This window comes from Passer domesticus, chromosome 22 (assembly GCF_036417665.1).
Source record: "Passer domesticus isolate bPasDom1 chromosome 22, bPasDom1.hap1, whole genome shotgun sequence".
NCBI classification, from domain to species: Eukaryota; Metazoa; Chordata; class Aves; order Passeriformes; family Passeridae; genus Passer; species Passer domesticus.
In genome coordinates this window covers 5950444-5976561 of record NC_087495.1, presented here as the reverse complement: position 1 = coordinate 5976561, position 26118 = coordinate 5950444, and the positions used below count along the sequence as shown (strand labels likewise).

At 44.2% G+C, this 26118-nt stretch overlaps 2 protein-coding genes across 9 annotated transcripts; one reads left to right on the top strand and one right to left on the bottom strand.

Moving 5' to 3' along the window:
• Positions 1 to 1284: 1284 nt before the first annotated feature.
• Positions 1285 to 14376, bottom strand: SLC35E2B (solute carrier family 35 member E2B). 8 transcript variants are annotated; one of them, XR_010350148.1, is made up of 11 exons: positions 14232 to 14376; positions 13151 to 13372; positions 11194 to 11736; positions 10209 to 10344; positions 9185 to 9312; positions 8082 to 8202; positions 7409 to 7462; positions 6739 to 6811; positions 4834 to 4979; positions 2749 to 3274; positions 1285 to 2712 (listed from the first exon to the last, which is right to left on the bottom strand). XR_010350148.1 is itself a non-coding variant. In XM_064397199.1 (10 exons), exons 3-10 carry the CDS (start codon positions 11516 to 11518, stop codon positions 3031 to 3033), a joined length of 1227 nt encoding a protein of 408 aa, XP_064253269.1. In that variant the 5' UTR covers positions 11519 to 11736; positions 13151 to 13372; positions 14232 to 14376; the 3' UTR covers positions 1285 to 3030. The 8 variants fall into 8 exon arrangements, 4 of the variants coding, with proteins under 4 accessions (XP_064253269.1, XP_064253270.1, XP_064253271.1 ...); XR_010350147.1 differs by having other exon boundaries at positions 2776 to 3274; XR_010350150.1 differs by having other exon boundaries at positions 2840 to 3274.
• Positions 11517 to 25759, top strand: LOC135285321 (uncharacterized). Its single transcript, XM_064397505.1, has 10 exons — positions 11517 to 11524; positions 14071 to 14532; positions 14696 to 14777; positions 16052 to 16205; positions 18119 to 18264; positions 21552 to 21728; positions 22373 to 22486; positions 23720 to 23806; positions 24625 to 24772; positions 25120 to 25759. The coding sequence occupies exons 1-10, from the start codon at positions 11517 to 11519 to the stop codon at positions 25149 to 25151; spliced, it is 1410 nt and encodes a 469-aa protein (XP_064253575.1). The 3' UTR covers positions 25152 to 25759.
• The last annotated feature ends 359 nt before the right edge of the window (positions 25760 to 26118 follow it).

Here is a 26118-nt window from a genome sequence, read left to right as displayed (position 1 = left end):
CAAAGAGCCCTAATTATGATTCCTAAAATCACTAATTATCCATCCCCCATTGGAAATATGAGAATATAATAGGAAATAATGATAAATAATGGGAAATAACGGGGTATAATGGGAAATAATGACAATTTAGAAGCACAGGGAGTGCTGTTACCCCTCCCACCTGCCCCTCAGTGCATCAGGAATTCAGATTTAAGGAAAACACGCTTTGAGTGAATTAAAAATGTCAAATAAATTAAAATGCACGGCTCCAGCTCACAGAGATCCTCTTTGTCATGGGGATCTGAGTGTGGCCACGAGAAATTCAGGGACAGAAATTCTAAAATGTTCCCAAAAAAATCAATTTTCTGTCATAGGAAGAGCTGGGGTGGGACAGCCTCAAGAATTCTTAACAAAGAGCAAAAAGCTCCTTGTTTACACAAGAGAAAATAAGATTTACTGGTCTGACCAAGGAATAAAAAGGTTTTTGGTTTGTTTAATTGAAGGAAAGTAAAAGGTAAAAATATGGCAAAGGAAAATACAGCAAAGCCCAGCAGAGCAGGAGGGGTTAAAATCCCAATCCCAAATCCTCCCAGGGTCACAGGAAAACAAAAACCTGCTGGGTTTTAAAATGTTGGGATTTATCTGAGAGCAGAGCCACCTAAAGCAGAAATGAGACAAAAAACACACCTTTTTTTTTTTTTTAATAGTTATACTTTCAAAAGTCTCAGTGTATTTGGCAGAAAACAAATTTAAAAAAAACCAAAAAACAAAACCAAACACAGAGCTCCACAGTCCACAGCTTTTATAAAAGTGACAGGAGTACAAAAGAAAACAAAATACCACAGACTTCTCACATACACAAGGATGAAAAAATTGGCATTTTTCTCCCTCAGATCTTTGGGGAATCTGCCCCAGGCAGCCACTGAGGTGTGGAAATGTAATTTTACAGGAATTCCAATTGTAATTTCCTGTTAACTGTTATTTTTACCATAAAGACCACTACATATCCATGCTCCAACCTTCCAGAAGAGTGGCAATCATTAAAATCCACTCATTTTCATTTAAATTTTGTTCCCAAAAAGTCCATGTGAATGTTTTTGTAGCTACACGTGTGCTTTATTTTTGTCAAAACTGACTGTTTTTCAGAATTTTGAAAAGGAAAGTTAACTTTTAATCTTTGATCCACCACAAAAAACACATTTCCTTTAAAAAAAAGGAAACTTAAAAGCAGCAGAAATAAAGATTTGCCTCAGTTTATGGTTAATATTCCTCCCATCTGTCACAGATGCCTCTGAGATTTCTTTATATATAATCAGAAATTAGATATTTTACACACAGGTCAGACTCATAACCCTGAGTTTCTAAAAGGCAGCTTTTTGTTGCACTCTTAGAAATAATATAAAAAAAAAACAACATCAATTTCTTTCCTCATGCATAATAAAATGAAATTAAAACAACAAAATCTTTTTTTTTACAGAAATACAGAGATCCTGCTTCCTTTGTCACCACAATTTTCAGTGGTTTTTTTTTTCCTCTAAACAACCACAAGTATTGAATTCAACGCTCCATTTACACAGGGTAATTCACGTGGGTGAATATTTGCATTTCAGTCCTGTCCATAAATGATCAGAATGCAATCTTCCCACCTTAAATTTGTACATTTTGAACCACTACAAATCCTGGATTTGTAGCCAGCAGCAGGTGCTCACCACAGCTCATTTCCCACAGTTTGCTTCAAGCAAACCCTTGAAATTTGGGGTTTTTTTGGATGGAAGGGCGGGAATTCCAACCCTTCTTAGAATTATGGAATCTCCTGAGCGGGAGGGGACCCACAAGGACCATCCAGTCCAACTCCTGCCCTGCACAGAAATCAAAATCCACCCCAAAACCCCTTCTTGTGCTGTCCAAACGCTCCTGGAGCTCTTGGGGGCTTGAGGAGTAGTAGGACAATCCCCTCCTTGGACTTCTCCATCTCTGCAGCACACGGGAATGATGGAGGGTGCAGGAAATGCAGAGCAACAACCAGAAACCTCCAGGAGGCACCAACTCCATCCCTCTGCCAGCAGAATTCAGTGGTGGGGCCCCATTTTCACATTGTTTGGATGGGGACGGAGACAGGAATTGTTTTCCCACAGGACACCGAAGTTCTTCCACCAGCACAGGCCTGGATGTGATTTGGAGTCAAGGAAACACAACAAAGCCCACGTTTGCCACGTTCCACGTCCTCTCTTTGGGGCATCAGCTTCCCAAGGTTTTCCTGGATCCTTCCCGGCTCCTCCCTGCTTCAAATCCTGGGTGAGACCTGCCAGGAACTCAAAGGAACCAGAGGAACAGCCACAGCCAGGAGGGTTTGAGGAACAGCCACAGCCAGGAGGGTTTGAGGAACAACCACAGCCAGGAGGGTTTGAGGAACTGCCACAGCCAGGAGGGTGTGAGGAACTGCCACAGCCAGGAGGGTTTGAGGAACTGCCACAGCCAGGAGGGTTTGAGGAACTGCCACAGCCAGGAGGATGTGAGGAACAACCACAGCCAGGAGGATGTGAGGAACTCAAAGGAACAGGCACATCCAGGAGGATATGAGGAACTCACAGGAACAACCACAACCAGAAGGATTTGAGGAACTCAGAGGAACAGCCACATCCAGGAGGATTTCAGGAATTCAAAGGAACAGCCCCATCCAGGAGGATTTCAGGAACTCAAAGGAACAGCCCCATCCAGGAGGATTTCAGGAACCTGAGGAACAGCCCCATCCAGGAGGATTTGAGGAACAGCCCCATCCAGGAGGATTTCAGGAACTCAAAGGAACAGCCCCATCCAGGAGGAGCTGAGGAACAGCCCCATCCAGGAGGATTTGAGGAACTCAAAGGAACAGCCCCATCCAGGAGGATTTGCAGAACAGCCCCATCCAGGAGGATTTGAAGAACAGCCCCATCCAGGAGGATTTGAAGAACAGCCCCATCCAGGAGGATTTCAGGAACTCAAAGGAACAGCCCCATCCAGGGGGATCCCCGTGGAACCGCGCTCGCCTGGCAGGCTGCAGAGCCCCATGAGTCAGTCATAGGGCTCCAGATCCTTGGGGATCAGGGGCTCGGTGTCCTCGGTGGGCCCCGGGGGCTGTGGTGGGGCCGTGGCCAGGCTGTGCAGGGTCTCCTGCTGGTGCTGCTTGGCCTTGTTGTAGAGCAGGACCCCCACGGTGACCAGCACAGTGCCCACGGCTGACAGGCTGGTGATCTTGTTCCCAAAGACAATGATGCTGAGCCAGATGGACAGGGCGTGCTTGACAGTGCTGGCAACGCTGCGGGGACACGAGAGGGACGTGAGGGGGACACGAGAGGGACGTGAGGGGACACGAGAGGGACGTGAGGGGACAGCGGGGACGTGAGGGGGACAGCGGGGACGTGAGGGGGACAGCGGGGACGTGAGGGGGACAGCGGGGACGTGAGGGGGACAGCGGGGACGTGAGGGGGACAGCGGGGACGTGAGGGGACACTGGGAGCGTGAGGGGACAACAGGGAATGTGAGGGGGACACTGGGGACGTGAGGGGGACACTGGGGACGTGAGGGGGACACTGGGGACGTGAGGGGACACTGGGGACGTGAGGGGGACAGTGGGCATGTGAGGGGACAGTGGGGACGTGAGGGGGACAGCGGGGACGTGAGGGGGACAGCGGGGACGTGAGGGGGACAGCGGGGACGTGAGGGGGACAGTGGGCATGTGAGGGGACAGTGGGGACGTGAGGGGGACAGCGGGGACGTGAGGGGGACAGCGGGGACGTGAGGGGGACACTGGGCATGTGAGGGGACAGTGGGGACGTGAGGGGACACTGGGGGCGTGAGGGGGACACTGGGAGCGTGAGGGGGACAGCGGGGACGTGAGGGGGACAGCGGGGACGTGAGGGGGACAGCGGGGACGTGAGGGGACAGCGGGGACGTGAGGGGACAGCGGGGACGTGAGGGGACAGCGGGGACGTGAGGGGGACAGCGGGGACGTGAGGGGGACAGCGGGGACGTGAGGGGGACAGCGGGGACGTGAGGGGGACAGCGGGGACGCGAGGGGACAGCGGGGGACGTGAGGGGACAGCAGCTCTGCCACATCCCACAGCCAGGTTTAATGTCAACCTTGCCCCTGAACACCACCTGAAATTCCACTTCCAACCCCATCCATCCTATGATTTACCTCATTCATTTCTTTGCTACAACTCTAATTTTCCTTTTTCTTAGCACCACCTGAAATTCCACTTCCAGCTCCAACCATCCTGGAATTCCCCTCATTCATTTCTTCACAAAATACTTTTAGTTTTTCCTGTTTTTTTAAACACCACCTCAGACTTCATTTCTAACCCCAACCATCCTATGATTTACCTCATTCATTTCTTTGCAAAAACCTTACCTTTGCTTTTTTTTTAGCACCATCTGAAATTCCACTTCCAGCCCCAGCCATTCTGGGATTTCCCTCATTCATCTCTTTGCAAAAACCTTAATTTTCCTTTTTTTTTTTTTAATACCACCTCAGATTCCACTTCTAGCCCCAACCATCCTATGATTTACCTCAATTTCTTTGCAAAATACCTTTAGTTTTCCACTTTTTTTTTTTTAAACACCACCTGAAATTTCACTTCCTGAAAAGGAATATAAAATAATGTTCCTGACCAAAAAATAGAAAATAATGTTCCTGACAAAAAATACAAGATAGTGTTGACCAAAAAAATAGAAAATCATGTTTCTGACCAAAAAAAATTAGAAAATATTGTTTCCTGATCAAAAAATACAAAACAGTGCTCCTGATCAGAGAAAATTAAATCATGTTCCTGATGAAAAAACAGAAAATAAACTGCTGATAATTTGAAATTTTACCTGAAGGTGACAGGGGAAATCTTGCCCATCAGGGCATAGGCAGTGACACTCTGCAGGTGGAACAGGACTCCGTCAATCAGGAGGAGAACCACAATGTCCTGGTTGTAGCTGAAGCTCCTCCCACTCTTCCCAATCACAGGCACGTCCTAAAATGTCAAAAAAACAACAAAAAAAATTGAATTTAAGGGTTTAGTTAATGAGAAAAACCCAGAGGTGATTTTTCACCCAACTGTTAGGAGCAGAGAGAGTTTTATATTTAAATTTTAGCCCAAAAACATACAAGACATTCAGATGCTGCAATTTTTCTCCAAAAAAAATTTGCATATTCTAAAATAAAAATGGAATTTATGTGTTCAATTCATGAGAAAAACCCAGAGGTGATTTTTCACCCAACTGTTAGGAGCAGAGAGAGTTTTATATTTAAATTTTAGCCCAAAAATATACAAGACATTCAGATCCTGCAATTTTTCTCCAAAAAAAATTTGCATATTCTAAAATAAAAATGGAATTTATGTGTTCAATTCACGAGAAAAACCCAGAGGTGATTTTTCACCCAACTGTTAGGAGCAGAGAGAGTTTTATATTTAAATTTTAGCCCAAAAATATACAAAACATTCAGATCCTGCAATTTTTCTCCAAAAAAAATTTGTATATTCTAAAATAAAAATGGAATTTATGTGTTCAATTCATGAGAAAAACCCAGAGGTGATTTTTCACCCAACTGTTAGGAGCAGAGAGAGTTTTATATTTAAATTTTAGCCCAAAAATATACAAGACATTCAGATGCTGCAATTTTTATCCAAAAAAAATTTGCACATTCTAAAATAAAAATGGAATTTATGTGTTCAATTCATGAGAAAAACCCAGAGGTGATTTTTCACCCAACTGTTAGGAGCAGAGAGAATTTTATATTTAAATTTTAGCCCAAAAATATACAAGACATTCATATCCTGCAATTTTCATCCAAAAAAATTTTGCACATTATAAAATAAAAATGGAATTTAAGTGTTTAGTTCATGAGAAAAATCTAAAAATTATTTTCACCCAACTCTTAGGAGCAGAGAGAGTTTTATATTTAAATTTCAGCCCAAAAATACACAAGACATTAAAATCCTGCAATTTTTATCAAAAAAATGTGCACATTCTAAAATAAAAATGGAATTTATGTGTTCAATTCATGAGAAAAATCTAGAAGTGATTTTTCACCCAACTCTTAAGAGCAGAGAGAATTTTATATTTAAATTTTAGCCCAAAAATATATAAGACATTCAGATCCTGCAATGAAAAAAAAAAATGTTGCACATCCTAAAATGAGAAAAAAAGGAATTTAATAATGAGAAAAATCTAGAAGTGATTTTCCACCCAACTCTTAGGAGCAGAGAGAGTTTTATATTTAAATTTTAGCCCAATGAAACCTACAACATACAGAAAATTGAGATCCTGTAGTTTTTTCTCCAAAATAATTTGCTTTCAGAGTGAATATTCCTGTACACCACATGAAAGGCAACAAAAAAAATCAACAAATATTCCAGATTTTCTTTGCAAGTTTTTATCTCAAAGCTCAAATGCACTGAGGCAGAATCATGATTTGAACTCAAAAATCCTGGGATAAATTCAGGATTTTGGGATTAACTCATGTCCATATTAAATGATTTATTTTAAAATTTTCTATTTTTTACCTTCCCAATCTCTTGCAAACATTGGATAAATTGTATTTCAGGCTGATTTTTTAAAATCAAAAATTAATTTTTCAAATAACTTTTTTTTTAAATGGGAAGGATAAAAGGTAAAATTTAAGATTAAATTTTGTTGCACATTCTACTCACAATTAAAAAAAAAAAACCCAAACCTAAATTAATTTTTAAAAATCCCTATAAATTCATTAAAATAATGAATTCAAACTACCATGAAAAATATCCAGGCTGGAATGAGCATAACCACAGCAGCAGCACTTGTGTAGAACTGAAGCTCTGGGGCTCTACAAAGGAGAAAAAAAAATTACAATTATTTAAAACTTCATTTTTCAAAGCAAAGACAGAGGTTTGCTCTCAGGGACTGAAGCTGAAAGGCACAAAAACCCATTTTTATCTCATTATAAAATACAAATATATTATTAGAGGTGGTTTTTAGTACAGAACTTGACTCTTGGTTTAAGTTTCAGAGTTAAAAAGTTGCTTTCTGCACACCCAACAATGCCAAAGATAGTTTAATTTATATTAATATTTCTATTTATAAATATTATATTTTAATATATTTATAAAAAGTTTCTATTATATATTAATATTACTATTAAATAAATATTTTAGAAATACCTGTAATTATATATAACATAGTTATATAAATATGTAGATATTTATATAAATATTTCTATTTTATTTATATTTTTATTTCCAAATCTTTCTTTCTGGGAGTTGTAGTTGATTATGAAATTTGCAGTGGGAGCTCAGGGGAGTTTTCTTACCCTGATAAAATATTAGAAATGATCAGATTTACACCTTGGTGCAATACAATGATAAATATTTAATTTCTTTATGCAAATAAACAGAACCAAACCTGTAATATTTTGAATACTTACGAAAATCTGTATTTATCTCCACTGAGTAGTTTTTTGGAAAAGACGTTTTGCAAACTAGAGAGGAAAAAATAAATTTAAAATTAACAAAAATTAATTTTTTAAATTATAACCCACCATTTCTCTGTATTTTAATTAGGACAAATCAATGAATTCACCAATCCTCAGGTGGGTAAATGTTTCCTCCAAGCACAGAAAGGAGTTTGCTCTAATGAACTTTATTATTTAATTTCAATAACGCTGTTAGATACGAGCGAGCAAATGAATAATTTATTAAAAATCCATTTTCCATACCACCATTTCAGTGCCCTGTACAGAATGAATCACGTTAAAACATTTCCTTTCATCTCCCAATTTAACAAATTAATTTAATTAATTGTTTCCCCCCCCAGAGGTGCCCTGTGCTCACCAGTCCATGATGTTGGTGGACAGGGCAGCAGAGAAGCCCAGGATGTTGAAGCTGAGTTCGGTGGCTGCCCCCCCATCACAGACACCAGTAATTAATTTAATTAATTGTTTCCCCCCCAGAGGTGCTCACCAGTCCATGATGTTGGTGGACAGGGCAGCAGAGAAGCCCAGGATGTTGAAGCTGATTTCAGTGGCTGTGCACAGAGCCAGCCCCCATCACAGACACCAGTAATTAATTTAATTAATTGTTCCCCCCAGAGGTGCTCACCAGTCCATGATGTTGGTGGACAGGGCAGCAGAGAAGCCCAGGATGTTGAAGCTGATTTCAGTGGCTGTGCACAGAGCCAGCCCCCCCATCACGGGCACCAGGGACAGGTTCACCAGCAGCCCTGCAGGGAAAGGCAGCCCCACTCGTTTGTTTATTTTTTATTGGAGACAATTCCAAAGTCTCAACAGCAAGAAATAAAAAAAAAACACACTGAAATTCAGTTTTTAAAGCCACGAGAATTTTTTGACAGAAAAATTCTTGCAGCAAACCCTTTTAATTCTACTTGTTGTAGATTCTTCTAGCTGCATTTATTATATTATATATAATATATATTAAATATTATGTATATAATATAAAATATATTGCATATATAATAGATATCTAGATATAATATATAATATAGTATTATATAATATAGTAGAAAACACAGAAAATAGAAAACACAGAAATAATTAGAAAACACAGAAATAATTAGAAAATATATAACATAATACATGAAATACATACTATATAACACAAAATACATAATGTATAATACAAAATACATAATACACTATATTATATTATGATGTTCTATTTATTTTATTTTAGTGGCCAGATTTTCACCACAGCCAATTAAAAAGAGAGTAATTAAATCTCATTTCAGGACTCACCAGTGTATTCCCCCAGAATCATCTGGGACATGATTATATTATATATAGAATAAATATATAATATGTAATATATATCACATATTATATATAAAAAATAAAATATATAATACATAATATACTATGCTATAATATCTATATTCTATATTATATTATGATGTTATATTTATTATATTTTATTATATTTTAATGGCCAGACTCTCACCACAGCCAATTACAAAGAGCAATTAAATCTCATTTCAGGACTCACCAGTGTACTCCCCCAGAATCATGCGGGACATGACTATATTATATATATAATAAATAAATAATATATATAATATGTAATATATGCCATGCTATAATATCTATATTATATATTATATTATGATGTTATATTTTATTATATTTTAGTGGCCACACTTTCAGCACAGCCAATTACAAAGAGCAATTAAATCTCATTTCAGGACTCACCAGTGTACTCCCCCAGAATCATGCGGGACATGATGACAGTGAAAATTGGGGCAGAGCTTTTCACAGTTTCTGCAAATGAAACTGCCACGTTCTTCAGGCTCACCAGCCCCAGGACCACTGTTGCAAATCTGCAGCAGGAGAAAATCACAAGAAATTCATGTAAAAAAACAAAAAAAAGAATTAAAATAATTATTCAAGAGCCACTGTGGGACACGCAGCATGAAAAGAATTGCTCTGTGATTTCTCCTGCACCTGCAGGGTCAATCTTTCTTTCAGCTCTGGCTTAAACATTATTTATTTAAAGCAAATAAAGGCACCCTTGGGCAATGTGGAATGGCTCTGGCTGCAGAGTGCATTTCCAGAAAACAAATTTACTTTTTAGCACACTCCAAGGTTCAAGGGGCCATTTTTTAAGGCAAAGTTTTCAACAGGCTCAGTTAGAAAAGTGCAAATCTTCTGAGAAACAGAAATTCACCAAGGAAACTGCATCTGCAGTTATCCATCTTTAGTGTAAATTAGATATGCTACACAATTACCACAGTTTAAACTCTGAAATTAATTGAATTTATCACTTATTTGATTTGCTTTATCAGTTTTGCAGGGCAGAGGAAACACAACCAGGCATTTTTATTCCCTCCTCGACCACAAACTAATACAACCCCAGCACCCAGCAAATATTTACTTTACAAAAGATAAATTTTAATAGCCTGCATGACTTTTGAGGCAAAAGGCTGATAAATATTAATGCACTAAACAAACATCAGCCTCAAAAGAGAGCAGGAAAAAGAAAATGGAAAGAGAAGTGAGCTCTGAAAAAATATAAATGTGATGGGAAGGCCAAAAAATTGATGTCTGGGCAAAGGAAAAACAGAAAATAAAAATAAAGTTATCCTGGCAATACCAACAAATAAAAATAAGATTATCCTGGGATATTTCTTGGGTGGAGAAGGACACGAGAACAGAATTTTGGTATGGAAAAATACAAATATTAGCAAAGCTGGAGCAGGGAATGTTTCCTTTTTACCTCATTAACCCAACAAAGAGCATGATCATGATGAAGTTGGGGGGGTAGGAGATCCTGGTCTTGTGCTGGTACAGGCAGCAAGGGACAAACATCTTGATGCAGCCAATGAAGGTGGTGGAAAGCATCTGAACAGCACCTGAATTTGGATCAGAGAGGGGAAATGAAGTCAGAACACAACAAATTAATTGTGGTGAGAAGATCTCTTACATGAACACGTCCGTGGTGGTTTTGGCAGTTGTGTTTTATGTATTCTCACAAAAGCTCTTTACTTCTGCATCTGAGCAAGGCAGCACAAGAAACCAAATGTTTGTAGACCTGGCTCACAGATGAACTGCCTGGTTTTTGCTCCTTAAGAAGAAAAAAAGAACTAAAATGGCCATGGATAACAGAGATCACCAAAGGCAACTCCTGTGCAGCACAGCTCTGGGGAGCATCAACAATTTACTCAAAACCTGAATTTTTGTTAAACCCTCCAGCACAGAAAACTAAAAAATTACTTTTTTTTCCCCTCTATGAGGAAAATTTCATCTTTCAGCAAGAGGAAGAAAGGACAGTGTCAGGAACCACTTTAAAGGCCAAAATCCCAAGTTCCCAGCTCCAAAATCCCTCCCCACACCTTCCACAGCAAGCAGTTTTCACTTCAATTCAACCACTCTCTCCCTCAGCTTTATATGGGATGATGGGAATTATCAATCAATTATTGGGAATTATCAATCACAGGATGATGGAACACCCTGAGCTGGAAGGGATCATCCAGCAATACCAACAAATAAAAATAAGATTATCCTGGGCTATTTCTTGGGAGGGGAAGGACACGAGAACAGAACTTTGGTTTGGAAAAATACAAATATTTTGTATATATGCACAGACACCCCAACAACCCCACCAGCATTATCCAAATTTCTGGCAGTCCTGGCAGCTTTTGGGGCTCCCATTCCACTAAATAAACCAATTTCCCCCTGGAATTCAGAAAAAAGCAGGGTACCAAGCATGCTGGGCTCCCCCTCCAGCAAGGACAGGATGTATTTGTTAAGGAAGAGAGTGCAAAAGCTGAAGAAAAACCACAAGGTGAGGTAGATGAGGGCGTGGGAGCTCCAGATGCCCAGGTCGGACTCGATGACCGTGGTCTCTGTGATGGTGATTTTCAGGACATTCTCCTCTGGCAAACTGTCACTGCGAGCAATCACAAATTTCTCACTCCTGTTGGCAAAGAGGGAGCCCAGCTGGAAGAGGGATTTTCCTTTTGGCTTCTCCTCCAGCTGGGGAGGGCTCGGGGCCTCGGGGGTCAGGGCACTCGACACGGCCGACATGGTGAGGTGAAGAAAGATTTATATTCCAAATATTTCCAAGTATTCTTTGTCTTTCACACAAAGCAACACTGACGAAGCACTTGTTGAAAGAAAAATGTCATGTGGTCAATGTTTCATCTCCCAGGGGCCTGGAAAACTGGGTTTGGTCCTTCCAAGGACATCTTGCAGGAATATAAACTCCACAGGATTCTTCATGTGGGCTGCTCCATGTTTTCTGCCTAAGGGGAAAAAAAAAAAGGGGAAATAAGGAAAAAAGATGTGTGATTTTATATCCCTAATGCAGCAAAGATAGCACATTTCACCTGCACTTTAGAAAAGATAAAGAGACTTCTGTAATCCCTCAGGCTGGATTTTGAACTCCTTGTCTTCATGCCAAGATTAAGCAACAAGAACTAATCTTAGGGAGGTTTTTGATTCTAAAATAACACCCACCCACCCACCAGACTTTGTGTTTTCATGTCCTTTTCCCTCTGGAGCACCTCAACACAGCCTTTCCAATTAAAACTAACTCCTCTTCCACATTCTACAGTGACTTTGATCTCCCTCTGTCTTTAAACACTCCCCAGAAAAATCTTCCCAACCCAGCAAATCCAAGCAGGAACCTCTGCCCTTCAGATTAATTAACCTGTTATCAATCTGAGTCAAAGAGAACAACAAGCAAGGGCTGCAACTCCCAGTAACCCCAGAGCTACCCTGGTAAATGTATCCAAGTGAAAAAAGCAGGGAAATATGTCCAAGAGCTTTCCATTTTTTACATCTATTTAATTACATGGGAACAACACAACATTCCTCATTTTGCTGTACCTTCCAATCCCATATTAGCACTTGCAACTAATTCTTAAAGCCTTTTTAACAGATTTGGCAGCAAAAGGCATTAAATTATTTGCAACCAGAGCTTTTTCTTTTACAAATTACACAAAATTTAGCAAGTTACAGTAGCAGAGTAAACAACAAAACCACCCTGTGAAAGAGAAATACAAGAGTTCCAACAAGAGCTACTGCACCTGCCCTGATTTTGTGAGCAGGTCACTCTATTTTCTTTAAGATTTTATTTTTAACGCTTTTTAAATGTCCTCAAATAAACCACAAGGAGGTACTGAGGAGTTCAGTACCTGGTGTCAGCCTCAGGACCCCACACAGCAGCTGCTCCACAGTGAAATTTTCCATTCCTCACATTCCCCAGTTGCTACAGCCATACACTGCAGATTTCCATCCCCCTTATCTCTCCCCATTTTTCCAGGAATTCCTGCCAGCAGCACACTGAGGTATGGGACCCTCTGACACGATCACATTAAATCACAAACTGGTGGTTAACCCAGTTTAACACAAAACTCTGAAGAAAGATACACGTTCTCCAAGAGAATTTGTTCAGGAAAAAATGGATTCTTGACTCCTCCTCCTTTCCCAGGTCATTAAAAAAATCCCTCTACATTCAAAACAGTAAATTATCACAGCTTTTTCAATAGCTTTTCTGTTTATACAACTTAATTAAACCCAAGACCAATTAAGCACAACCAAAGCCTCACCCTCAGCAGATTTCAGATTTGATATCAGATTTGATATCACTGATTCCACACACGGCAGGCAGCAGAACAGCAAATAACAACCAAATTACTCCCCTAAATTACTGACCTGCTGGCTCCAATCAACTGGAAAGTCTAGATGGGCTGAAAGAGTTCTCCATCTGGAACTAATTCAGTCTTCCTCCCTCAAGGCCAAGCGGCAGCTGATGTTTACCAACAGATGAAAACGTGGCAGTGGTTGGCAGTTGTTTCTCTTGGATTACTCACAAAGAAGCGGCAGCGTGAGTGCCTCTCACTCTCCTTGTATCTTCTCCAGCCCTTAACTGCACTCCTAGTAACAATTATGGTGGAAAAAATACCCACAGAGAACTTTAGAAAGCCGGCCTTCCACAAGCAGAAACTAAAGCTCAAATACGTTGCAAGGGCTGGGGAAGCTAAGGCTGATCTGACAGTGACAAACCAAAGCTTTGTGTCCATGACCCTCTACGTGTTATGCAAAAGGTCACTCAAACATTGCTCCCAACGCAGCAAACGCACAAAACCCAGCACCCTGAGCAAGCCCCGCTCATTAACGAGGGCATCCAACACCACAGACACAACAGCAGAAAACGCTGAAAGGCTGAGAAAGCTCAGCACTTTGTGTTTCTGCTCACCCGCTGCCGGAGCCCTCCCAGCCGCATTCCCATTCCCGCAGCCCCCGGAGCATCCCCCGCACAGCGGAGCGGGCTCGGAGCCCTCCCGGGAGCCCCGCGGCCGCTCCGACCCAGCCAGGGGCTTCCAGCAGCGCCATGCCCCTGCCCGGGCCCGGCTGGGATCCTGCTCCGCGGCTCGCCCTCCCTTCCCTCCCTCAGGCCATGCCCGGAGCCCTCAGCGCATCCCGGCCGGCACCTGCGCTCCCACAGCGCCGGGCTGCGGCGGAACCGGGCTGCGGTGAAACTGCGCTCCCACAGCGCCGGGCTGCGGCGGAATTGGGCTCCGGTAGCACCGGGCTGTGGTGGAATTGGGCTCCGGTAACACCGGGCTGGGCAGCACCGGGCTGTGGCGGAACCGGGCCGCCCATCCCCGGAGCCCCGCGCTGAGGAGGCGGCTCCGGCCGCGCCTCCGCCGGGCCCCGGCGGCTGGCCGGGCACGCCGTACCCGAGCAGGGGGCTCGCCCCTTTGTCACCGCGGCGGCGGGGAGGCCATTTTACCAAAAGCACGAGGAAACCCAGCAAAGCGGCGCGGCGTCACGGGGCGCGCGGAGCCGGCCGGGCCCGCGCCGAGCCGCCCCTCCATCGAGCCGGGCGCGCTGCCCAGCGCCGAGGGGACCCCCGCGGCGGAGGGGCGGGAGCGCGGCGGCCCCGCCGCCCGGGAGGAGCCCGGCTGCGCTTCCCGCCCGTGCCGGGGAAGTGACGCGGGGCGGGCCGGCCCCGGAAGCGCCGCCGGGACCCCTCCGCAGCCATGTAGGACCCGCGGCGGGAGGCGAGGCGCGGCCGCCGCCATGGACGGCAGGTACGGGCGGGCCGGGCCGCACCACGCGCGGCGCGGGGGTGCCTCCCCGCGCTCCCCCCGCACCTCGCCTGGAGCGCCCGTTCTGGGGATGGGGGCCGCGGGCGGGTCCCCCCCGCGGCGGGGGTGGTGCGGCCCGCTGACGGCCCCGCTCTCTCTCCCACAGCGGCGCCGTGGCTGCGGCGGGGCCGGGCGTGCCCAACCTCACCCCGCGGCACCGGCAGCTCATCCCCACGCCCTGCGGCCCCGTGAGTACATCACCCGCTGTCCTCCGCCTTTCTCTGCCCCCGGGGGGTGTGGGTAAACATGGATTAAATCCGCGTGAGCATCAGGTGGAGCTGTGGGGTCAGCTCGCCGGGGCTCGGCGCGGCTGTGCTGACAGCGCTGTGGAGTGTCCTGAGCTGGAAGGGACCCTCAGGGTCACGGATCAGCTCCTGGTCTGCTCAGATACCCCAAAATCCCACCCTGGGACCCTCAGGGTCATTGGTCAGCTCCTGGCCTTGCTCTCACACCCCAAAATCCTGTCCTGGGCACCCCTGACAGCTCCTGGGACCCTCAGGATCATTGATCAGCTCCTGGCCCTGCTCACACACCCCAAAATCCCACCCTGGGACCCTCAGGATCATTGATCAGCTCCAGGTCCTGCACACACACCCCAAAATCCCACCCTGGGCACCCCTGGAGCTCCTGGGACTCTCAGGATCATTGATCAGCTCCTGGCTCTGTCAGGGACACCCCAAAATCCCACCCTGGGACCCTCAGGATCATTGATCAGCTCCAGGCTCTGTCAGGGACACCCCAAAATCCCACCCTGGGACCCTCAGGATCATTGATCAGCTCCAGGCTCTGTCAGGGACACCCCAAAATCCCACCCTGGGCACCCCTGGCAGCCCCTGGAGCTCTGGCAGCCTCGGGGCCGTGCCCGTTCCTGGGCAGCCTGGGCAGTGCCAGCACCCTCTGGGGGATGAACCTTTCCCAAAATCCAGCCCGACCCCCCTGGCCCAGCTCCAGGGGTTCCTGGGTGTGTCCCTGTCCCGGAGCAGGGAGCAGAGCTGTCCCTGCAGCCCCTGGGGTCCCCCTGTCTCCTCCAGCTGAACACACCAAGTGTGAAATTCCTGCTCCACCTGAAGTATTTTAATAAAAGAAGGACTTTGCCCTCCTGAGAAAGCTGGCCCTGTCTTTACAGTTTTCCAAAACGTTATTAAATGTTAATATGTTAAATGGGAAAGTGTTATTTGCATGCTCTGTGGGCGGTGTCCCTGTGGTGGGTTATAACACCATGCCCTTGTGGGGCACAAAGACAGGCTGTGGGTATAAACCAGGACTGTCTAGGCTGAGATTAACTATGAAATAAAGCCAAACTTCTCCCTTCCTCAGCAGTTTGGGAGTTTCAGTCCAATGGTGAAGTTTCTCTTTTCCCAAAGGAAACCCTGCCCTGTCCATTACTGGCCTGAATGTGATTTTTAGGAACAACAACAAATTTATTCTGTGCGATGTGATGAAGAATGTTCTCCCTTCACAGATAAAGCCATGCTCAGAGCTCTCGTTCCCCGTGAAGATCTACTTCTGTGTCACTGTCCTGTCCCTGCTGAGTGTCATTGGGCTGACCATCGAGACGCTGCTGCGCCAGGCTGAGCAGGACTTCACCATCTCCTTCATCCAGCTGCTGGGAGCTGGTAGGAAACACGGTTTGGGTGGAGCAAAGAATGGAAATAATAAAAAAAATAATAAAATAATAATGAAAATGGTGAAAATAGTAATGAAAACGGTGAAAATAATAATGAAAACAGTGAAAATAATAATGAAAATAATAATGAAAACAGTGAAAATAATAATGAAAATAATAATGAAAACAGTGAAAATAATAATGAAAACAATAATAAAATAAAAACAAAATAATAATGAAAACAGTGAAAATAATAATGAAAACAGTGAAAATAATAATGAAAATAATGAAGATAGTAATGAAAACAATGAAAATAATAATGAAAACTGTGAAAATAATAATTAAAATAATAATAATTATTATGACAACAACAAGAATTAATAATAATGTTATACTATAAAATAACAACAACAACAATAATAATAATAATAATAATAATAGTAGTAACTATTGTGATTAAGCAGCAACTCCAGTTTTGTATATAACAGATACTGGATGTTCAGCTATTCCAGAAAATAGAATAATAAATTAATTAAAATATGTAATAAAATATATAATAAAATCTATAATAAAATATAACCAGGTCCTATTTTAATGTCTAAGCCATAATATGCTGGGAGTTCAGGCGTCCACATGCCAAACTTCCTCAGACCTGTCCTGACCCAGTTCTTTTTGGATTATAGTTTAAATAAATAATAATAATAATAATAATAATAATAATAGTAGTAGTAGTAGTAGTAATGTGATTAAGCAGCAACTCCAGTTTCATATATAACAGATACTGGATGTTCAGCTATTCTAGAAGATATAATACTAAATAAAATAAAATATATAATAATATAAAACAAAATATATAATAAAATATAACCAGTTCCTATTTTAATATCTGAGCCATAATATGCTGGGAGTTCAGGTGTCCACAGGCTAAGCTTCCTCAGACCTGTCCTGGCCCATTTTTTTCAAAATTTCCACAATTAAATAAACTGAATCCAGACCACAGGCAGCACTTGTGTGAGTAATAAACTGCTTTTCAGTCACCTGGATTACTCTGGGAAGACAATTTTATTTCATTTCTTTATTAAAAAACGGTGCTGTTTCCTTGAATTCAAATAAACAGCTGGACATGAGATTCAGTGAGGTATTCACAGAATGACTGGTGAGTTTTTGTGGAATAGCTGAACATCCAGTATCTGTCATATAAGAAACTTGAGTTGCAGCTTAATCACAAAAAAAAAAGAAAAAAAGTCATCGTAGTAGTAATTTCTTTATTATTATTATTATCATCCAGTATCTCTTATATAAGAAACTTGAGTTGCAGCTTAATCACAAAAAAAGTAATAGTAGTAGTAGTAATTTATTATTATTATTATTATTATTACTATTATTATTATTATCCAGTATCTCTTATATAAGAAACTTGAGTTGCAGATCATCACAAAAAAAGTAATAGTAGTAGTAGTAATTTTTTATTACTATTATTATTACTATTATTATTATCCAGTATCTCTTATATACGAAACTTGAGTTGCAGCTTAATCACAAAATCATTATTATTATTATTATTGTTATTATTGTTATTACTACTACTGCTTAATCACAGCATCATCATTACTATTATTATTATTACTACTACTATACTAATAATGCCAGTTTGGATAATTCACTGCCATTTTCACAGTGATAATTTCACAAATCATTTAAACATTTTCACATTTCATTGAAAAATTTTCACAAATCATTTAAAAATCTATCTAAACATTTAACTTCCTGTGTGCTGAACACAGCAGGGAGTGTTTCACCCACCTGATCCAAGCCCCTGGTGAGAACCAGGGCTCGGAGCCTCGGGGACCCCTGCCGTGTCCCTGTGGCTGCAGGACTGGGAATTCTGTCCCCCTGAGTGGCACTGCCCCCCTGTCCCCGCAGTGTTCTGTGTGTACTACGTGAGCCGGGGCATCCTGCAGGAGAACCGCCAGGAGCTCGTGGTGTTCGTGCTCTCCGTGCTGCTGCTGATGCTGCGCTCCGCCGTCAACTTCAGCCTGCTCCCTGCAGGCCAGCAGCCCCAGCTCCTGGTCAGTGCTGCCTGCCTCAGCCCTGCCTTCCCCAGCTCCTGGTCAGTGCTGCCTGCCTCAGCCCTGCCTTCCCCAGCTCCTGGTCAGTGCTGCCTGCCTCAGCCCAGCCTGGCCTTCCCCAGCTCCTGGTCAGTGCTGCCCTGCCTCAGCCTGGCCTTCCCCAGCTCCTGGTCAGTGCTGCCTGCCTCAGCCCTGCCTTCCCCAGCTCCTGGTCAGTGCTGCCTGCCTCAGCCCAGCCTGGCCTTCCCCAGCTCCTGGTCAGTGCTGCCCTGCCTCAGCCTGGCCTTCCCCAGCTCCTGGTCAGTGCTGCCTGCCTCAGCCCAGCCTAGCCTTCCCCAGCTCCTGGTCAGTGCTGCCCTGCCTCAGCCTTGCCTTCCCCAGCTCCTGGTCAGTGCTGCCCTGCCTCAGCCTGGCCTTCCCCAGCTCCTGGTCAGTGCTGCCTGCCTCAGCCCAGCCTGGCCTTCCCCAGCTCCTGGTCAGTGCTGCTCCTCCTCAGCCCAGCCTAGCCTTCCCCAGCCCCTGGTCAGTGCTGCTCCTCCTCAGCCCAGCCTAGCCTTCCCCAGCCCCTGGTCAGTGCTGCTCCTCCTCAGCCCAGCCTAGCCTTCCCCAGCTCCTGGTCAGTGCTGCCTGCCTCAGCCTTGCCTTGCCTTCCCCAGCTCCTGGTCAGTGCTGCCTGCCTCAGCCTGGCCTGGCTTTCCCCAGCTCCTGGTCAGTGCTGCCTGCCTCAGCCCAGCCTGGCCTTCCCCAGCTCCTGGTCAGTGCTGCCTGCCTCAGCCCAGCCTTGCCTTCCCCAGCTCCTGGTCAGTGCTGCTGCCCTGCCTCAGCCTGGCCTTCCCCAGCCCCTGGTCAGTGCTGCTCCTCCTCAGCCCAGCCTGGCCTTCCCCAGCTCCTGGTCAGTGCTGCCCTGCCTCAGCCCAGCCTGGCCTTCCCCAGCTCCTGGTCAGTGCTGCCCTGCCTCAGCCTGGCCTTCCCCAGCTCCTGGTCAGTGCTGCTGCTCCTGGTCAGTGCTGCTCCTGGTCAGTGCTGCTGCTCCTGGTCAGTGCTGCTCCTGGTCAGTGCTGCTGCTCCTGGTCAGTGCTGCTCCTGGTCAGTGCTGCTGCTCCTGGTCAGTGCTGCTCCTGGTCAGTGCTGCTGCTCCTGGTCAGTGCTGCTCCTGGTCAGTGCTGCTGCTCCTGGTCAGTCCTGCTCCTCCCGGTCAGTGCTGCTGCTCCCCAGCCTGGCCTCCCCACTGCCTGGCCTGAAAATGCAGCCTTGGGAGGGCAGCGTGGCTGTGCTAACACGGATTAGATTTTATATATTTTTTAAATTTTTGATATATTTTTTAAAAATATATATATATGTATATATATGTATATATGTGTATGTTTATATCTTTACATATTTTTTCTAGATTTATATTTTTATATTTATATATATTTGTATTTTTATATTTTATATACGTTTATATTTTTATATATTTATATTCTGTATATATATTTATGTACATATTTATCTATAAAATATTTTAATGTATTTATATATTAATATTTATATATAAAATATATATAAATATATCTTTTAAATACATAAATATTTATATAAAATATAAATAAATATATACATGTATATATATAAAATATATAAATAATTTCTAAATAAAATAATTATTCTATAGTAATTATTAATACACATTACTATATATTATTTTATTGTATATACTATTATATATACTATATATACATTTTTGAATATAATTATGATATTTATCATATCTATGCATTATATTCATACATGATCTGAGAAATATAATGTTATATTAATATAATACAATATATTTTTTATATATCTGGTTTATTATAGACATGGTATATTATTTTCTATTATATTTATATATATGGCATTTCTAGGATTTTATTTGTTATACATTATTTATTAATTCTTTATGTATTATTTATATCTATATTATATCTCATATATAATATACAGAAATATATATTCATGTATTTTTGTACTTATTTGTATTTTTGTATTTAATTTTTTTAATACAAAATTTTTATTTTTTCATTTTTTTGGGGTATTTTTTGGTATTTATTTTTGTATTTTTGTCTTTCTTATATCTTGCTGTATTTTTGTTCCTGACAGCAGAGAATCAGGCTGAGTTATCCCTACTGCACAACAAAACATGCACACCCCCAACTGCAAACCTTCCCTGAGCTGCTCTCTGAGTTTCCTTATGGCAGCACCCAGAAATAACAGAAATATCAGAGAACTGCACAAAATTCCTGTAGAATTCATCCTTTCCCTGTGGAATGTCTGCCTGGAGTCACTTAAATCCTTTATGGAGGAGCCCCCAGTCCGTGGGCTCAGCCATTACCAGAGCTCCTAAATGAGATTTATGAGATTTATGGGAGCCTGCAAGCAAACAAAAGATGCAGCGATGCCACTCCAGCTTTTCTTATTTGCATTTCATAGCAGTAAATGTTTTAAAAGGATTTTTTTCTTTGCCTTACTAAGGTTTGTAGTTAAATTCCCACTTGCTGTGCTTCCAGGAAGTGCTTTCTTTTTATCACCTATTTCTCAAAAAGCTGTGAAATCACCCAAAAATTGCTCTTGAGCAGGAGGTGGCAGCCAGGCAGGGCAGCGGGAGCAGAGCAGCTCTGCCAATTCAGTTTCTTTATCAGTTAACTCAGTTTATTATCAGTTAACTCAGTTTCTTTATCAGTTAACTCAGTTTCTTTATCAGTTAACCACCCCTCACCTGCAGCAGGCTGCCTTGGTGGGGCCAGGAAGGAAAAGGCATCAAGGAAATCAGGTTACTTTTAAGATGCACAGCCAAGCCATCAGTTTAAATATTAAACAAGAACTTCAAAGTAAAGCCTGCTATAAATGTGAAAAGTAATTTTAAGGGTTTTTTTACTGCTCTAACTGTAACTTGGATTACTGTAACTCTGCTTCCTGAGCCAGAATAATAAATATTTTCATATCATTGTAACTCTGAAGGATGTTTTGCCACTTGAGCCATCCTTAAAGCAGGAAAAACTGAGTGTTAATTCCAGCAGAGTGGACACAAAGAGACACAAACCTGTGCTCCTTGGAATCCTACAAGAATTCTATCCATTCCAGCAGTGATAATTCTACAAGCCCAGCATTTCCCCTGTCCCCAGAGGGAAGGTTTTGCTCCAGAGGAGCTCAGAACCAGCCTCTGTGAAGGTTTTGCTGTGGCTGCGTGTGTCCAGCTGGGCTCCAGGTGCCAGCCTGGTGCCAGCCTGGTGCCAGCCTGTCCAGTGCTGTCCGTTTGTCCTCCCCAGGCCCGTTTTGTGCTGATCCTGCTGGTGGGCTCCTTCGATGTGGTCTGTGCCCTGATCCTCCTCCAGAGCCAGTCCATGATGGCATTCCGGGTGGGGGGAGCCCTGGAGAGCCTCCAGGCCCAGTACTTCATGCTCAACCTCTGCTTTTCCATGCTCACTTTTGATCTGCAGGCACAGGTACAGAGATTTTTTTCTTTTTTCCCCTCTTCCTGATCATATCTTGGACTGGCTGAGTTGAATTATTCCTTTCCAAGAGCAACCCTCTCTTTTATCTTTTTTATATTAACTTTATAATTGTAGTAGCTCCATGTGTTTGTCATAGCTTCATTAAAATCCATCAAAATATATTTCATTGCTGTCCTGCCCAAAAGGAGAACTGAAGCTTATTTTTGGGAAGTTTATCCATAAAAACAATTGCATCCAGGAGCTCCACCCCACCATGGCCTCCTGGAATAAGCAAGGCTATTCCTGCCCCTCTCAGCCTCCACTCTCCTGCACTGAGGAAATGGTTCTGGAGTGGGAGAGGGGAACTCGACCAGCAGGGCAGTGAGGCAGAAAATGAAATTGCAGCTGGGGGAAGTGAGCCCAAGACCTGTTACTTCTGTGAGCACCCTCATCCTTATTTACTGCTGCTTTTCTTTGCTCTGTCTGCTCTCCCTGGTTGCTTCACACAGGGGAGCACCTCTGTCCTTGCTTGAGGAATAATTCAGCTTTTACACCCAAGCTGCTGTTGCAGGGAGTTTGTGGCAGACATTTTTTGGTGGGGCTGATATTTTTTGGGATCTCCAGGAATGATTTCATGCAACGTTTGCCTCCCCCAGCTGAGCCTGTGCATCCTCCTGATCAGCCTGCACGAGGTCACGCTGCTGCACAACATCATCTCAGCCACGGGAGTCATCTGGGGCTGCCTCAAGGTCACCGTGGGCATCACTGCAGTGAGTGTGCAGCTGCAGGGGCCACCAGGGCACACAGCCCTGGCACTGCCCTGCTCACCCCCACAGCCTCAGGGAAGGGAGCCAGCATGGAGGAAAGCAGAGCAGCAACAATACTGAAGCCAGGTTTTGTCCAAATCTGTGTCTGAGCTGAGCACACGGAGTGCAACAAAGTCACCTTGTCATTGTGGCACTCAGGGATGTTGTTTTAGTCTCAGTCCTTGATGACTTCAATGAAATCTGGAGGATCAAACTGTCTTCAATATTTCTGCCTCTCTGCCAGGGCTGGGTGAACTGGGAGCAGTTCTCCAGGTCTTAAATCCTTAGGAAACCACACCAAAAATATAAAGGTGCTTTGTTGGGGCATCTCCTTCAAAGCCCAGGGACAGATTAACCTAAAGATTTGTGAACTTGAAAGGGCATTTTTCATGTCAGACTGAATGAACCTCCTCTGAAATCTTGAGCCTCTGTTCCAAGAATGATTGCAGAATCAGGGCCAAAGTACATCAGATAAGTGAGTTTTTTATTACCAGGAAGGAGTTGAGGGGTTTTTGGGGGTGGATGTTGGTTTAGGCTCCTGGAGTGTTTGCTTTAGTCATTCACACAAATTTCTGACAGCTGAAATACAGCTCCCTGTGTGTTTTGATGGCTTTCTTGCTGAATTTGTGCTTTTCAGACAGATCAGTTTTGGGTTTGGGGGGAACCTGGTGCTGATCAGATGCATCAAATCCAACCCTAACACTGGCACAGTCACTGCTCTCTCCCCCAGTGGCTCAGCTTTTCCTTCCTTTGCTCAGACCTGCCCTCAGCCCAGGGCTGCTGCAGTCCCTTTCTGCTTTCCCAAGCCCCTGGGTGAATTGTGAAATGAAATTCTCCTGGCACTTCAATCCTCTTGCTTCTCCCACGTTTCACTCCTCAGTGACTGCTCTTCTGGGCAGTAAAAAGAAAGGTGGAGAAGAAGCCACAGGGAGCTTTCAGTTACCTAAGAAAACATTCAACTTCTAGAGAAAATCTGAGTGTGCCCAGGGAGAAAGGTCATCATCACTGCTGGCCCAGCTCAGGGGAAACAGAGCCTGAATTTCCTGCTAAAAAACAGCTGGAGAGGGGAAGGGGAGAGCAAAGCTAAAACTGAGAACTCAGCTTAGCCAACACTTGGAATACTATGAAAAATCAACTCTGAAGCTTTTTTAGAAGATATAGCACCTTTAAAGAGCTGTTTCTCATCTTCTTTTGCAGATTTTAAAAGAGCTGAAACCTCTGGTGTGGCTTTTCCTGGTTCAGAATGTGCCTGAGGTGGTTTATCTCATCTACCTGCTCTACACGGTAAGGGCAGCAGGGCTGGGGGTCTCACCCTCATCCTCCTCAGGTGTTGCTTTACCCTTCCCTGCAGCTCCTGCTGGATTTAAGGAGAGCAGAGCACATCCTGCCTCTGCAGGGTCAACTTCTCAGGACAGGGACAAAGTCAAGCTGCTCTTGAACTGACCAGAGGGAGAGGCTCTGGAAGTCCCTGCAAAGAGTGAGGAGGGAGAGATGAAACAAAATCTTTTTCACGATACATCAGAAATGCCTCCCCTCCTTCACCCAAGCCCCAAGTGGTGCCAGAGCATTTGACCAGGGCTCAGTAGTTGTAATTTAAAGAATTTCTTAGGCAGCACCCACAGCTGTGGATCCTGTTGTAGCCAAAACAAGGCAGTGCGAGCCCAACAAACTCCAGTTTGGGGCAGTTTTTTGGCTCTGTAACACTGATAAAACCTTTATCAATGAGCACCTACCCCAAGATATGTGAGAGGAGGACAAGGGGAAGGCAGGCTGTTGAAGCTGGGCAGGGCTGGAATGCTGAGAGTGCTTCTCATCCCTCCCACCCACAGCTCCAGACACCAGCACCACCCAGGGGCTGCAGGCACCCCCAGCCTCAGGGATCCATTCAGCAAATGCAGCTCCCCATTACTCCAGGCCTGTTTGAGCACAGCAGGACTCCACACTCTGTGCATCATGAAATCAGAAAACTGAGATGTTTCAAAGTGACCTGTTGGGTTTTTCTTTTTTCTTTCCCCCCAGTTCCCAGCGGGTGACTCCTCTCAGAAATGCAGTGCTTGGTTGCATGCTGTGGGTGATGGTTTCGTGTCTCCCCTTTCCTGCAGGTGATAAGGGAGTGGGGCAAAGGCAATTCTTACACCCTGGAAGCTGCTTTCATCACTGGCTCCTGCATTTCTGTCACAATAAAATCTGTTCTGTTCTGGGCTCTGGTGCACGTCTACCGCAGCTTCGGGCAGGGGCTCAGGGAGAGAAGTAAGTACCCCAAAATCTCACTGGGGAGGGTGGAGCCTGTCCCAGGCACAGGGAAAATCCTTAGGGATAATCAAAGGAAAAGGCAGATCCCCAACCAAGCAGCTCTGCAGCCTCAGAATTGCCAGCTAAAGCTCAGGAGCCGGGTGGGAGATGTGGCTTTTCCCTGGGGAAAGCTGATGCCAACCTGAGCAAGAACTGCTCCTGTCCAAAAAAACCACACCAAAACCACACCTGTGTGAGCAAATCTCTGCTTGCAATATTTCTATCACACAGACAGTGAAGGGACAGTGGTGTGACACAACCCACAGCTGCAGTGTGGCTGACTGGGCTCCCTCCCTCTCTTGCAGTGTTTTCCTCCTATGGAAGGATCGACTCCTGAGCAGGGCCCTGCACCCAGGGTGGCAATCCAAGGTCACTTCAGGATGGAGAGAGTCAGGAAGGTGGCATAAATGTGCAGGTGGGACAGAGCTTAAAAAGCAGAATGTGTTGGGAAATTCCCAGCTGATCCTGCTGACAGGACCAAGCACCTTTTTTCACCCCTTTTCCTGCTGCTTTGGAAGCACAGGGGGTCACACCTGCATGGGAGTGGGGAATGTTGCTCCTTTCAAAGCTTTCTGCCTGCACAGACACAAACTCGTGAAGGAAATTTGCACGCCCAGCCTCTGCTCCTGTCTGCAAGGGGATTGTGCTGCCCTCAGCTCCCAGCTTGGATCTGCTGCAGAGCAACCCTGATGGCTTGGTGACAGTGGTGTCCCTGTCCAAGGCTCCTTTTCCTCCTCTGGCTTCCATATTTCCATTATTTTTAACCCCAGCTGCACATCAGAAATACTCCCTGTAACCTCAGCCCTCCCTCAGTGTAGCCAAGGTGCCATTTCACACCGGGGGACTGTTACAATTAAGCCTTTAATATTGTAATTTCAAAGTTTGGTACTTTATTGAGTGGAACCTTTAACTACTGGCTATTTTTTAATAAAGTATAAGCACAGATTGTGTATGGATAATTATTTCACGTGGAACAGCACCAATTCAGTGGGAAATCCCTTATAAAACTGAACAGGGAAGAGGGTGGGACTGGAATTCATTGCCATGACACTTCCCTTCAGACAGAGCTTTATTTGCAGGCAGCTGGACACTGCAAGAAGCAATTAAAATTAAAAAATTATTACAGCTTATTAGGGAGATTTACAGGGATTGTATTAAAAGTGCTGTAATTTTTTTCCCTCATCCTAGCCATCAGAATATCTGTTACAAATAGGAATTTTTTTCATCTTGATCTCCTAAACCTGACTCAAACCCATTTTATCTGTAGCCCCAGGGAGGCATGAAGGGGTTAATGTGTGCAGGGG

Coding starts and splice junctions, on each gene's coding strand:
- LOC135285321 (XM_064397505.1), top strand. Junction 18,265..21,551: donor GCCAGCAGCCCCAGCTCCTG/GTCAGTGCTGCC, acceptor TGTCCTCCCCAG/GCCCGTTTTGTGCTGATCCT. Junction 22,487..23,719: donor TCACCGTGGGCATCACTGCA/GTGAGTGTGCAG, acceptor CTTCTTTTGCAG/ATTTTAAAAGAGCTGAAACC.
- SLC35E2B (XM_064397199.1), bottom strand. CDS start 11,518: ATGTCGGCCGTGTCGAGTGCCCTGACCCCCGAGGCCCCGAGCCCTCCC. Junction 8,203..9,184: donor GATTCTGGGGGAGTACACTG/GTGAGTCCTGAA, acceptor CTTTCCCTGCAG/GGCTGCTGGTGAACCTGTCC. Junction 7,463..8,081: donor TCCACCAACATCATGGACTG/GTGAGCACCTCT, acceptor TTTCCTCTCTAG/TTTGCAAAACGTCTTTTCCA.